Source organism: Apteryx mantelli, chromosome 5 (assembly GCF_036417845.1).
Source record: "Apteryx mantelli isolate bAptMan1 chromosome 5, bAptMan1.hap1, whole genome shotgun sequence".
In the NCBI taxonomy this organism is placed as follows: domain Eukaryota; kingdom Metazoa; phylum Chordata; class Aves; order Apterygiformes; family Apterygidae; genus Apteryx; species Apteryx mantelli.
This window is the reverse complement of record NC_089982.1, coordinates 84,786,439-84,800,210: the sequence shown is the minus strand read 5'-3', so window position 1 is coordinate 84,800,210 and position 13,772 is coordinate 84,786,439. Positions and strand designations below refer to the sequence as shown.

At 43.3% G+C, this 13,772-nt stretch overlaps 1 protein-coding gene across 1 annotated transcript in view; it reads left to right on the top strand.

The window, feature by feature from the left end:
- Positions 1-13,772, top strand: part of SLC4A11 (solute carrier family 4 member 11) — a 95,586-nt gene that overhangs the window by 43,771 nt on the left and 38,043 nt on the right. The window contains exons 6-9 of the mRNA XM_067297217.1: positions 99-161; positions 711-792; positions 9,574-9,697; positions 13,012-13,218. Of these exons, the coding sequence (XP_067153318.1) occupies positions 99-161; positions 711-792; positions 9,574-9,697; positions 13,012-13,218 (476 nt within the window). The remainder of the gene's footprint in view (positions 1-98; positions 162-710; positions 793-9,573; positions 9,698-13,011; positions 13,219-13,772) is intronic.

Here is a 13,772-nt window from a genome sequence, read left to right as displayed (position 1 = left end):
GTCATCTTAAGCTACAAGTGAATGTCATAGCATAGACTAAAAGGCTACCCTCTAGCCTAAGATGTAAAGAAGCTTAACTAAGCGTTATTTCTCTGTAGGCACCCATGACGTTTCAGAGCCAACAGGAATGAATAAACAAACATGTACATCGCACCTCAAATGTAACTGTCACAGCCTGAGTGAATTTATTTAACAGATATGTCAAGTCCTGAGCATGTAGTAAGCATGTTCATGCTTTGGTTACTTCTTGCTGCCTGTCTTAGCGCTTTGCGTTTATCTCGTTAATTTAAGCTTTCTGCCAATAAAGAAGAAAAATTGAGCAGTTTCATAAAATGACCTGTAAGAACAGTAATTACAAAGAGGGGAGAGGGCAGGGGAATTGGAAGAGGAAATCTCTTCAAGTCCTGTCTGTGTGTGTGTGTTGAATAATGCTAATCTAATAATCTAATATTGTGGTAGGATGAGTTTAGGAGGAAAAAACAGCTGTCTTTTCAAGCTGTGAAAGATTTAAGGACAGAATTCAGAAGCATCAGGTCAAATATTTCCATCTTTCCCTGTTGTCCCCCCCCCACCCTTGCATCAGTCCAGTATGCAGATAAATAAGTATGCTTGGTATTAGCACTTAGCTTCAATTTGAAAGGAAATGTGCTGTTGCAGACCAAATATATACAAACCTGTAACATTTCCCTCTTTTTCTCTTCCCCTCCTAGTTCATCTCCTATCAGATACAATTCAAGGGGTCACAGCGACAGTCACAGGGGTGCAGTATCAGCAGTCCTGGCTCTGTATCATGTAAGTACCCGGGTTAATTAGCAGAATCCACAGGCTGTTCAAAACTTGTAACTTTTCTTGCTGTGTGGAAGAACAGTGCTCCAGAATATGTTCTTGTAAGTCAAACTGGTAATACCCTATCTAGTTATCTGTCCTGGTCTGTGGGATCTCCATCTCTGCATCAGTTCTCTGTTTTGCAGATGGGGGAGCAGCAGCCTAGGCAGAGATGGCCACAGCCTGTGCAGGGCATTAAGCTGCTGGAATACTATCTAAATCTGGTGTTAACAAGCTAAGAATAATGAAAAATCTCAGACTGAAAATGCTAAGTACTGAGAAACATTAATGAAGTACTTCTGAAAAGGACAAGGGAATTTGTAGACTATGTTCGCCCTGCCAAGGACAGAGACCTTGTATCAAAAGGCTTTTTAGGCCCTTTGAAAACATCTAAACTCTGCAGCTGGAGACTGAAGTCAGAAATTCAGACACTAACGAGGCTTCTGATTAATTGCTGATATTGTTAAACATTGGATCAGACCCTTAAGATAAAGGACTCTGTCATCTGGGATTTATAAGGCAGGATAGCTTCCTCCCAGCTACTGCTTCACTGAAACTGGTTTGCTAGATTTTGAAATAATTGTAGAGCCAATTTGGCTGGGTGAGCCAAACTGTCCCTTCCCAGGTGAGTCACTGGGCCAACCAAAGAAAGGTAATTTGTCTTCTGTCTGTCTGCTGTATGCGTATGTAGTCTCTAAGTCAAGTTGTCAAGAAATATCCTAGTAATTTCTCTGGGATTTAACATATATTAGATAGGAGCTTTAGGGCTCTGGGAGTACATGTGTATAATGTAGCATTCACAGCCAGTTTGCTAGGACAACTGTCAGAATAGCTTTTCTTCTCCTAGCACTGCTTTTCCTACCCTCTGCTTACGGCTGGAACAAATGGAGATTATTCTGCCTTGCAGATTTTTTCTATTTTTATGATTCTGCTCTCTTATGAAATAGAAAGATGTGATCTCTATTTAAAAAGGTAATTATTGCACATCAGGGCTCTGTTCTATGAAATAAGCAAACCACGTAATGTGTCTGCTGTGTATGCACTACTGTCAGCTTTGTTTTTACACCTGGGATTTACAGAACACATCACACAAATGAGAAAATCAGTTCACATAGCAAAATGGTCTTTCTCTGACAGTCAATCAAGAGTGTTTTTGTGCAGTTTTCTCCCTTTGCCCCTATCCTGCGTATGCCATACAATAAGGGTAAGTGCATGCTACTCTGGGAAGGGCAGAGTAGTATGCACCTCATTGGAAAAGTCTGTTTTCCCCATCCCTAATCTAATCTTGCCACAAACTGAACTGGATTTTTGTCCAAATGTCTGGAGGTGAATACGAAGATGGAATTTTAAATTTAAAAAATTAAAAAGTTGTGTTTGAAAACTATACTGGAAGAAGAGGAGAGCCTTGGGATGGGGGAATGACTGGCTGTCCCTTGGTATCCTCCACCCCAGCATGTCATATGTCTCTGAAGGGCTTTGGAGTGCTGTTGACTTCATAACAACACACTTCTAGAGGTCATGATATAAATGGTGTGATTACATACATGAAGCTTAATAGTGTGAGTTCAGCCTTTCTGTAGAAAGTGAGCCAAAGCTTTGAATGCATCCATGTGAGTAATAGCAGCTTCCATAACACGATTTGAAAAATAAGCTTACAGTCTGAAGGTGTCTTGTGCAAAATTTTCTTCGTTTCTTCCTTTTGTTACTGTGAAGAGAGAAGAAAGTGTGGTGGGAAAGCAGTGATGAGTTATTAAATATAATAGATAATTATTGTACTGTATTTCTGCTGTAGCTATTGTGCAACAGATTGAGAATCATATTTTTAGACCTTACACTTTTTAAGTCAGATTGCAAAACACAGCTTCCAAAGCTCTGAAGTAAAAGGAAGCTTTGCTGGTGAAGGATTGTTTTCCTATACAAGTGGGAAGAACTTAACTTTTCTCTGTGCTGTTCTTTATCCTTGCACTTTAAATAAAGTTTAGCAAACACTTTAAAGTTTAGCAAAGAGTATAGGTTAGCACTGCTGGTTTGTGTGTGCCTTAACTACTTATTCATAATGAGTGAGAAAGTCTTGAGTATCATGATAGGATTATATTAATGAGAACAGCTCAGAGGCATGGTTTTGGTAGTGCTGCTTCTGCCTTGATTTTTAAGGGGAAATGTTAAAGCCTAAATTAGCTTCAATCCGTAAAGGAAAAACTTGTGTAGGGCTTTTGTCAAGTTTTGCAGAGGCTGCCTGGAGAAGTGCATTCCTAATGGAAACACAAATTTGTGTCCCCCCGCCCTCTTCTGTGTTGGAGGGAGGACTCTTGTGCTCATCTTCAGTGGGAAGAGCTGGGGAGGGAGGGATGGGGAGAAACTAGGGTGAAACAGCCATTCTGCTTCTGCTAGAATTGGCTGCCTCCTGACAATTTCAGGTCTATTGAACCACTAGGAAGGTCAGGTTTCCCATGCAGATCTGGGCTTTGTCCACATGATGGAATAAGCCATTGGGGAATTGAAGATCTTGAAGCCTGAAGATCAGGAAAGTACTGGCTTCTGACCCAAGACAGATTTGGGGGCTGATTCAGGTTTAACTTTTTTGGTTTGTGGAAGGAGCTTAGGAAGGCATGTTGATACCCCTCAGGCATGCAGTGACTGCAGCAGGTACGCGTACTACCAGGCAAGTGCTTTGAGTTCCCTAGGAACCAGCCAAGTCCACCATGACCCAGAACCTGAAGAGGGTAGACTGGATGCTTTGCGTGTCTGGATTGGGAAGGATGGGGAAGGAGGCCCCTATGTGAGGGCTATTAGTTTTGTTCTTGCACAGCTTTTTTTTTCCCTTGGGTGGGAAAAGGGGTCCCTAATGTTGAGAATGTTAAAGTATCTGTCAACTGACTGATGGTGCGTATCTCTCAATGTCCTCCTAGGAGCAATAGCAGTTGTGTGGATTATTTAATAAATGCTGGCTGAGTTGAATGGAATTCCTAGGGCAGCACCATCTCTGAGCTATAGTCTTCTCACCAGGGTATATATAGATAAATGTTTTTTCCCAAAGTTGAAGGAAAAAAAGGGGGGGGGGGAGACAACCTGCTTCATAGACTGTACTGAGTAGTTGAAGAGCTATTTCTTTTGGTTGCCTTTAAGGCACATGGATTGGCAGCAAACTTATCTTCAGTGTGTTAAGCTAATTTGCTAAAGCTGCTGTAACAGGCAAAGGAGGGGGGGGAAAAGCCTCTCTGCAAGCAAAGAGGGTAGCTCCATGGGTTCATGTGGTCCATGCTGCTATAAAATTGCTTATTCTGATAGTGTCATTGCAATGGTTCCTGTGGAGGAGCATAATGCAAAAAACCCGGGTAGCCTTTCAAAAATGGGAAGTGTGAGGTAATAATGGACATTAAGTAAAACTGCTGTCCAAATTAACATTTAAGAGTAATAATTTCTCAGTCTTAATGTAGAATTGATCATTGTGTGGAACATGTTACCAATGCATCTCTAAACAAAAGTAAAAGCAAAGCCTTTCTAGCATGTTTAAGAAATTGTCTGGACCTTGAGGTATGTGTGTTCCAAACTAGCTGTAGAAAAGCCATATTGCTGCTATGTTAGGTGTTGAATAGATTTCAAATAGTGTTTCAGTTACTGTGTATTCCTCAAAATGTGCCCCTTCTTTCAAATAACAAAGGGGATGCTGTAGGGAATTAAACAATTAAACAGTTACAAAAACAAATATTATCCTTTAGCAGAATTGATTACAGAATTTGGAGTCCTATAAACAAGAGCCTCTCTTCCAAAGTTTACAAGCGTAACCTCTCAAGCATTCTTTGGGTTCAAGGAATTAAAAATAGACGTGCCCATAGCACCCTTCTCAGCCTGTCCCAGGTAATGCTGCACAGCTGAAGCTCTTGCAGCTGCCCTGTAACAGAAGGGAGTTCTTAAATTCAAACCCTTAACTGGGAATTTGAGTCCCCAAAGAGCTGTTAGTGAGAAGGGTGCCTTGGTTCAGTGCCTGCAGGTATGTGTGGAAGGAGGAGGAGGTTTTCTCCTGTGTATTGGACTGTAGGAAATACTTTCTCCCCAATTTCCTTAGAGATTAACTGCTAGAGAAGATGAGGCTTTTTAGAGCTCAGCAGAGTGCCTTTAAGCAGTCCCAAACTATATCCAGCTTGGGGTGATTTTAATATGTCTTGCTGAAAACACTGTGCTGAGCTGTTGGTGCCCTGGTGAACTGTCCTGCTGGTCAAAAGTTAATTTCTCGCTTGCAAATTTTGGTTTCTGAAAGCCTGTGCCTGGAGCTGGTTCACGGAGGAAGATTTATTTGCAGTGTGCGAGAACAAGAAGTGTCATTGTTGTTCTGCATTGGGACAGGAAAAGGCTGGCTAGCTGATTACCTCTACTGGGCACTTTTTCTTACTGCAGGGGATAATTTGTTTCTGAATTAACTTCCTTTCTTGCCCTGTTTAAAGAGGGTTTCTGTTTCTCTTGGGTCTCCATAATTTGACCCTTTTTATGATTTGTTTGAGAAATGTGTTATTACTCTGATAACATCTTGGGCGTAGGTCAGATCTTCGGCATGTGTGACTCGGTGTATCAGTGATTTCAGTGGAGCGTTGCCAGTTCTCACCATCTGAATGCCATACTGAACACTGCTAGATACGCAGCCTGCAAAGAGAAAAGGACAGCAAAGTAGAAATGGGTGCTATAATTGAAATGGCCTTTTAGTGAATTTAATTATTGGAGGATCAAGATAAAATTGCTGAAAACACAACCTCGTATCATTAAATCATAGCCCAGCATTTCCTTACATGACTAATACTGAGTGAAAATAGATTTTTCAGCTTGCTGGCCAAACCAAGAGAACCAAATTTAGTTCAGCCCAAACCAAAAGGGAACTTGCAGGCTTTGGCAAAACAAGGTTTGATTTTTAGGGTCAGCCAAAAATGTCTTACTTGTCCAGAGCTTCATTTTGGCTTTAGATATTTAGGTTTTTTAAGTGGGAATTTAAGTGCTGCTTGAAGACAGCTGCTCCATTTGGAAAAAGTGTCTCATTTTTTTTTAGGCAGGAGATATGCCAACTTTTACCTGAAATCTTCAACAGCTTGGAGTTTCTCCATGTGAACCAAAGAGGTTTGTCTTCTACAGATGTTTGCACAAGTCTAGCAGGGATCTGTATTCTGGTTCACAATGTATTTGTATCTGGCGTCTGAAGTTAAAACAGTGGGAACAGTAGTGTTTAGACCAGGGAGTAGGTGAATTAGAGCTGACAGTTTAAATTCATAGAAAAGTTTGTGTGATGCAGAATGACACCTGGACAGAACTGACCTGACGTGGCACTGAAAGTAGAGACCACTTATTGCTTGGACGAATGGACTTAGCAGAGTGAGACCAAGCCCTGCGCAGATGAGACTGCGTTCCTTTCCCAGGCTGCGCTTCTCCGCTCCGTGCTACCACACATAGATGTCTCGGAGCCGCTCTCAGTGTCACTTTCTTAAATCTGGTTTTATTCTGATCCTCGCTAAACCGACTCGGCCAGACTTGTACAGATATGTTGACTGAGACTCCATCCCTAAGTTGCCCTATACCATCTTCAGTGGTCAGCACTCAATTTTATGGGTGTAATATTGGGATTTAGATGTGCATGTCAGTGCCAATAAAGCTCTTAACAGAAGAGCTCGAAGAAACTGTAGGAAGATTTCTTTAATCCAGTCTCATGAATAGTTTTGAAGTCTCAAACTCCAGCTCTGTGGATAAAAGACTGTTCCAGATATAAAAGGATAATGATGGTAGAGGGTTTCCTGGTGTCTTGTGAATGCGCTCAGCGTTGCTAAATCTTTCAGTATTGCATAAGCACTACGAGATGCTGATATTGCTCAGATTTCCAGTCCCTCAAGCCAAGGGAAATACAGATTGCTTGTTTAGAAAAATGAAGAGGCTTGGGGTGGCTGCAAAGAACATTGAGAACATGTCTAGAGAGAAGCGACAGGCCAGGGAGACAGTGATGAGGAGCAGCCTTTTAAAGAGTTAGGTTTTCCTCCCCTCAACTCAAGAAGCTCTTAAGTTGAAGTGATATTGTTGCCCTGTGGACTGGCACTGTTGGCAGTACTGTCATCTCTGGAAAGCATAACCTTAGAGATAAGTTTTTGGAGCTAAAGCATGACACTGTCACTTCAGAGAAAGCTAGCTGCAGAACTCTAGTCTGAAGAATGGGTAGGTTGCTTAATTATAGCCCTATATAATAGATTTTCCAAATAACAGCTGTATTGCAACATGACTTCACATACTGTAGCAAGGGGAGAGAGAGGTTCCTGTGTGCTGGTATCAATGCAACAAGTACAAGCTTTTGTTCACCTGCATGCCTTTGTGTCCTTCCCCACTTCCAGCACTGGGGCATGTGCTAATGGGACCAGTGCTTGCCATGTAATAAGCCTTGTCTGGCTGCACTTTGCAGTTCAATAGAGTTTCTTGCTAGGTCAGATACTACCTGACTTGTAGACAAGCTAGGGTCTGGAAAGTGTTAATGCAGTCCTCTGTGCAGTAGGTATCTGATATCTGGTTCTGGCCATCTCCAGAATACGAGTGATGCTCAAAATGCCTAGAAAGCCCTCCTTTTCAAAGCAAATAACTTGTTCAGTGAGCTCAGAAGCTGAAGAATGAAAATGCTGACTGAGAACAAACAGAGCAGGATACAAATGGGTCATTTTTCCTAATGCTGCATTAACTATTCACTGCCCTGTTCATGCAGTTTATTGGTCATCTTGCCTTCATCCATCTTCACCAAAGATATTGGTTAACTTTATGGTTCTCCTGTTAGCCTAAAGCCCAGAGTTCATGCATCTGCCCCATCAGCTTGCTCATCTGTAACACAAGGTAACTTTCATGCTGCCCAACCACGGCAGGATTGCTACAAGGGGCTCTGGAAATTGGTGCTGACTGTGCTTATTTCATCATTTGGGAAGGAAGGACAAGGGCTGTTGCAGGTCCTGAACTAAATCAGGTATTGACAGTGGTCTCCAAACTCTAGGCGTTTTTAAGCCTAGAGAAGAGGTTAGCTTGGACTGTATTTTCAAACACTTTAGAGGAGACTTATTCCTAACTTTAGGATTTGCCCTGACTTTTCCTCCCACCCCACCCCCAAGGCTGATTTGAGTAGAAAAAGGCCAAGGGGCCATGGTAGAGGGGAGTTAGGAAATCTATGAAGTACTGTCATCTTCCTCATAACCTATAGTATGCTAATAAAGCTGTTTGGAAGTTCCCCTTTCTAACAAGTGCCTTTGTCAGATTAATTTGCATGAATCAAATGACTTTCTGATCACCTATTGGAAAGAAACTTGCTAAAAAAATACTTGGGGTGACTTTGTATGCGAGTTATGGACAACTTACAAAATCTCATGTCTGTGTCCTATGCTCCTGGCTAGTACCTCTCTAGCCAAAGAGCTTCAGGAGCCATTGCGGAAATGGCCTTCAGGGTGCATGAGCTTGAGAATACATGTTGGAAGAAAAGAGATGGGCCATGATTTTGGAGAAGAAATTAAGAGATGACTTATTGACTGTGACAGGTGTTTGCTGGATGAGAAAGGAATAAACAAATAGTTTAAGTGATTTTGAACTACCAAAAAAAAGCACTTTGAGGTGGGAGAACAGACACTTCTATACCTCCTTCAGTGTCACTAGGCAAAACCCATGTGCCTGTCTCACCAGCGCTTTCCAGAAGATCTGTGAAGTATTAGGCTTTTATGGGAGTGAAAGGGCTGCAATCCAGGCTGGCATTAACCTCCTGCTGCTGCCATGGCATTGTGCAACTCCACCAAGTCACTTTGCTGCTTTTCCTGAGTTTCCAACAGGAAAAATGATCACAGAATGGTTGAGGTTGGAAGGGACCTCTGGAGAATCATCCAAGTCCAACCCCCCTGCTCAAGCAGGGTCACCTAGAGCATGTTGCACAGGATCGCGTCCAGGCAGGTCCTGTGATGGTTCCTTGGATCACAGCTTTGTTTAAATATCCCAGTGTGGAGATAGACGTGGTCTTTGGACTCCAAAGATGGTCTCGGTTTCAAACAGCTGGTCACTGGTCTTGGTTATGGGAGTCCTGCTTAATCAAATGGCCTTTCCGTGCCTAGTGCAGTTGCCTGGATTGCAGCTGAACACTTGCATCCAAGCAGGAATTCAGCCTGCTACAGCCTATCCAGGCCTTAGCGTGGAGGTCAGTTTAGTCTCTGTAATGCACCCTTAACAGAATGGGGAAAACAGCTGAGAGCAAAAGGGGAAAGCCATTGAAACAGATATTGATAGATCTGCCCAAGGCACAAGGAGAAATGGAAACCTGTTGGTTTGGCACCTTGCCTTAACTTTTCCAGTTTCGTTTCATCTCATCTCCCAAAGTGCTTTTGGAGGTGTGAAATGCTTACCATTCATTTAGGTGTTTGTTTTTTTAAGAGGACCCTTTAGCAGGAGCTTCTGTAGCACTGCAAATACAGGTTATGTTCTTGCCTTTTTTTTTTGGCTGTTAAAAAGCAGATGGGGAAGAGGGAGACTGAGCCTTTTAATCATGAAAGCTATTTTCCATAAAAGCATGGAGGTCAAGTTCTACAAAAGCACTAATCAGGCTGAAAGTAACTTAAAGTCACTGTTAAATACTTAGTTGTGAAAGGCTCACTTCTTAACAGCATCTTGTGTGTTTCTCGCAACTGAAATGTCTCCTTATAAACCTTGCACACCAGGAGAGAGCTGTGTTTCATAATGCCCAAGATATAATCATGCTATCTCCCTTGACAGTTGCACTATAAAGTCCCTTCAGCGACGTCATGTTTGCATCAGCCGCCTGGAGAGGCCTCAGAATTGGGGTGAAAATTCCTGCGAAGTGAGATTTGTGATATTAGTCCTGGCTCCTCCTAAAATGGTAAGTATTGCTCTTGTTTGCTCTAGTACTTCAGAGGATTCTCCCGGGATTGCTTTTCCTTGATTTCCTCCTTGGGTTAATGATAACCCACTTTTTTAGGCACAGCAGGATGTGACAAGGTCTGAGTTTTTTCCCAGCAGCTGTCAAGACTGCATTCTAACAGTGTGCATGAGGGACAGATTACAATGAACTGCATCCTTGTCTCATGCTGGAGAATGGCCTCTAGCCTGACATGGCGGGGAATACCGCAAGTCAAGTGTGTCTGTAGTCTCCATATGCTCAGCTCTTGCTAATACTACAATCTGTGATTACTGCACGTAATTGTCTACAGATTTTTTTTTCCTCAAGCTTTACTGGCTTAGCTGCCTTTTTTGGAGGTAAAGACTGCTGTTCCTGGTTAAAGCCATCCTTGCAAAAGAGCTCTTTTGGGTCTGCAGCTGATGCTCCACATTGAAGGTTTGGGTTGTTTACCAGTAAAACCCTCTTGACCGAACTGTGTGCTACAGTGTAGGTGCAGTTGCAGCAGTTGTAGGCACACTGATTTAGCTAACAGGGAGATGTTGTTTTGTGAGCTCTACCGCAGTATGGATGAGGCTAGTTGGGAGCCAGGACACTTGTAAGGTTGTATTGTACTGAGGTCCTTGTGGATGCATCTTTACGGCTGTTACCTTAAGCAACAAGGTTAAAGCTTGCTCAGGTGTACTTGCTTGTTTTGCATGTAAACAGTGCCAACAAATGACCTGGTAACACATTCATTCACTGCATTATCGTGGGGGACACTAAGGCCAGTTGAGGATCACTGTTCCCACTTTCTAGAAAATGCTGGGATGCGGACTTGATCAAGTCATGTGTGTGTCCTGCTAACTAACGGCTGAGCGGCTCAAAGCTCAAGACCTTTTCACACACTAAGCTGTCTGGCTACACTTTTGGGCTACGGTGTCTGTGCTGGGGAGGTTGGGGACCTTGTCTGAAATGTGAGAGATCCGGATTGAATTTCCTGCTTCTTGATGCTATCCGTGTGACCCTGGGACCTTCTAGTCTGGTCTGTCTGTCTTCCTCCCTGCACCACCACCCTTGTTTAAATAGAAATACTGATGTTTCCTTATTTCCCAGGATTTTTGGCAGATCTTTCCAGACGGAGTGGTTCAATGCTTTTGGCATAGATCTTAAACCCTACAGGCTGAAAACATATTGATGTCCCCTATGAAAAGCAGCAAGCAAACAACTGAACAGGCTTGCAATTGCATTGATCTCTCTTTCATTGCATGGCACTTAGCTTATCTCCAGCCAGTTACGTGCAAAGCACCCAGCAAACAGCTCTGCATCCGCTTGTATCCTGAAAGTTTGCAATTTTAATGGACAGCATCAAATTAAGGAAAGGGAGTGGAGGCCAAGCAGAGCTGCAGTTGCCAATATGCTTTACTTTAAATGAGTTGATCTAGCCAGCTCTAAGTACGCATTTCTGGTACAGCAGTTAAAATAATTAACCTGCTGACAGTAACAGATTAAAAGAGCCTTGCTTGGAGGGGGGGAGAAAAAGCCCAGAAAATGGGCATCTGTTGTGCTAAGGAATACATTTCTTTGGTAACATAGAGAATGGGAAGAAAGACTTGAGTGTGTAAATCTCTGTGCTCCTCCTCCAGACTGTTCATCTCTGTCTGTGCCTGAGAAAGGTTAGAGTGGGGAAACAGTGAGCAGTATTGGGCAACTTGAAATAACTCTTTGCAGCACTCAGCCTGAGGAGACTGCTTCTCAGAGGTGAAATAAGAAGCCTTCACCCTTTCCCCTGCTGACAAATCCATCCAAATTAAACCAGTCTGGATCAAGCTTAAAAGCCCTCAAAACAAGCTCTGTAGCCCTCAAATCCAAACCTTCTCTGGAAGCTAAAATCAAAGGTGTTCTAGCGAGCATGTCTCAAGTGACTTTGGCTGCGATAGAAGGGGGGAAATGTGTGATAGAGGAGAGGAGGCAGATCAGTGTGAGTGATGAGCAATTAGTGTTTAAAGGACGACTCTGGGACTAGTGCAGTGCCACCCACACATCCATGCCTCTGCATCAAGCAGCACTGAATTAATTTGGCTGTGTTCATGAAGAAATGGTTCATCTGCTTTCTTGTGAATCCTGAGAATTAATTCGGATCAATAGCGTACAGTCACTGGTACTTTTCACAGTAATGCTAGGAGTTTGGAGGCTTTCCAGAGGAGGGTGGCTGTTTGGGTGTCTCTAGCAGTGGCTGTATGAAGGGTGCTGAGTGTAGCAAAGAGGATGTTTAAAACATTTGCATCAGAAGCAGCTCTTAGTCTTAGTCTGATTCTGCGTAGCTTGGAAACTGCCTTGGCAGGTATCTTCTCTTTCTGCCCTGACCAAAGTGATGCAAGCAGTTGAGCAGGTCAGGATTTATAGAGCATGGACTTAGCTGTTTTGTGCAGGGACAGAGAACTCAGTCCCTTAGTGTTGCCTTTGTATCTAACTTACAATGTGCTCGGAGTAATGGGAAAGTGGTTTTTTGATACTGTTTAAGCTGCACCCTCAAATATCAGGCCTGTAGCTCACAGAAACGTTAAAGCCTGTGAATAGGCGCTTCTTTTTTTCATGCTTTTTAAGTCTCCTACCCCTTCCAGGCAATTGTTGGTGAAGGCATACAGTGCTCCTTGTATGCATGCTCAGCTGCTTATTTCCTCTGCTTTTCCCTGTGCCAGTAGTTGCTTTAGCTGAGTTCTAAATCTCCACTTCTGCCAGAATTGCCCCAGAGAAACCAACCAAATCTGGTTTTAATGCCCAGAAAATATAAAGCTGATGAAGCAGATGTGCACAATAATCCCGGTCTTCTGGAAAATACATCCAGACATCTCCAGCTGCAGGAGCCTTGACTACTGTGTCTTTGCACCACAGTAGTAGCAAAGCATGAAACACTGTAGGATAGCAAGGACCCTTATTTAGTCTTAGCCTTGAGGGGGGACCAGGGCAATAAAATGTATGGTCAGCACGATTCAGCTTTGGCTTGTGTCCTGGTAAATTGACAGACTGATCCATGCTTCTGCTCAGGGCCTGTATGTCAACGTGTGCACCGAGCTCCTGCTGTGGCTGGTATGTTCAAGTCTGGAACAACTTCTGCATGTGCTATTCTCCACTGGGAATCTCTGGGGTCCTGAAAGCCGGTTAGCAGGATGGCTTGTTCTTCAGAGGGTGGTGCTGGAAGGGGCAAGCCAGTGACTTTCCCTTCTGGAAGTGAAAGAAAAGTTTTTGGGAGAGGGGATGATAAAAAGCTTAATTTGTTCTTTCATCTTTCTTTCCCTGCTGCATCCCCTCCTCAGAAAAGTACCAAAACAGCCACAGAAGTGGGCCGGACCTTTGCCACAATGTTTTCAGACATAACCTTTCGGCAGAAACTTCTAGAAACCAAAACGGAAGAGGAGTTCAAGGAAGCCTTAGTCCACCAACGCCACTTGCTCACCGTGGTGAACCAGAGACCCTCAGCAGTGAGCGATGGGCATAAGGCGCACAGCCCTAAGCCGCTCAAGGTAAGACTGGCCAACATCTCCTGCCTTTCTGCTGCGGTGGTGTCTAAATGCATAAATGCAAGGTTTTGTGGGTAAGGAGACAAAGCAGTTGCACTGCTTGGGTCCATCGGGTCCTCCTAGCAAGCTCTCCATATTGAGGTTTCTACAAACGGCTGCTGTATGTTCACGTTGTTCAACTCCTGCCGTAAATCTAAGGAAGACACTTCAAAGGTGCAAGCGTTGATGGGACAGAGATCAGTAGGGGGTTGAAATGGTTGCAAGGCTTTGTTTCTAGATGCCTAGTTGAGGGTGGGATTAATGGATTGTTGTGCTTTGTCAATACAAGGTATTTAATCCTTACAATCAGAAGAAGTCTCTGAAGAAGCTGCTGCTTGCCTTTCCTATGGTCAAGAGACTTCTTGGCTGTTCCCACACAGTAATTTCACTTGCAAGTTGCCTGCCAGTGTTTTGCCTGATTTCTGCTGTTTGATCTGTAGCTCTGTAAAGTGTACTGGCTTTCTGCTCTGAAGTTTGAGGGAAATGCTGTAATTCAGCTTTCTTTTCTGGAATTTCCT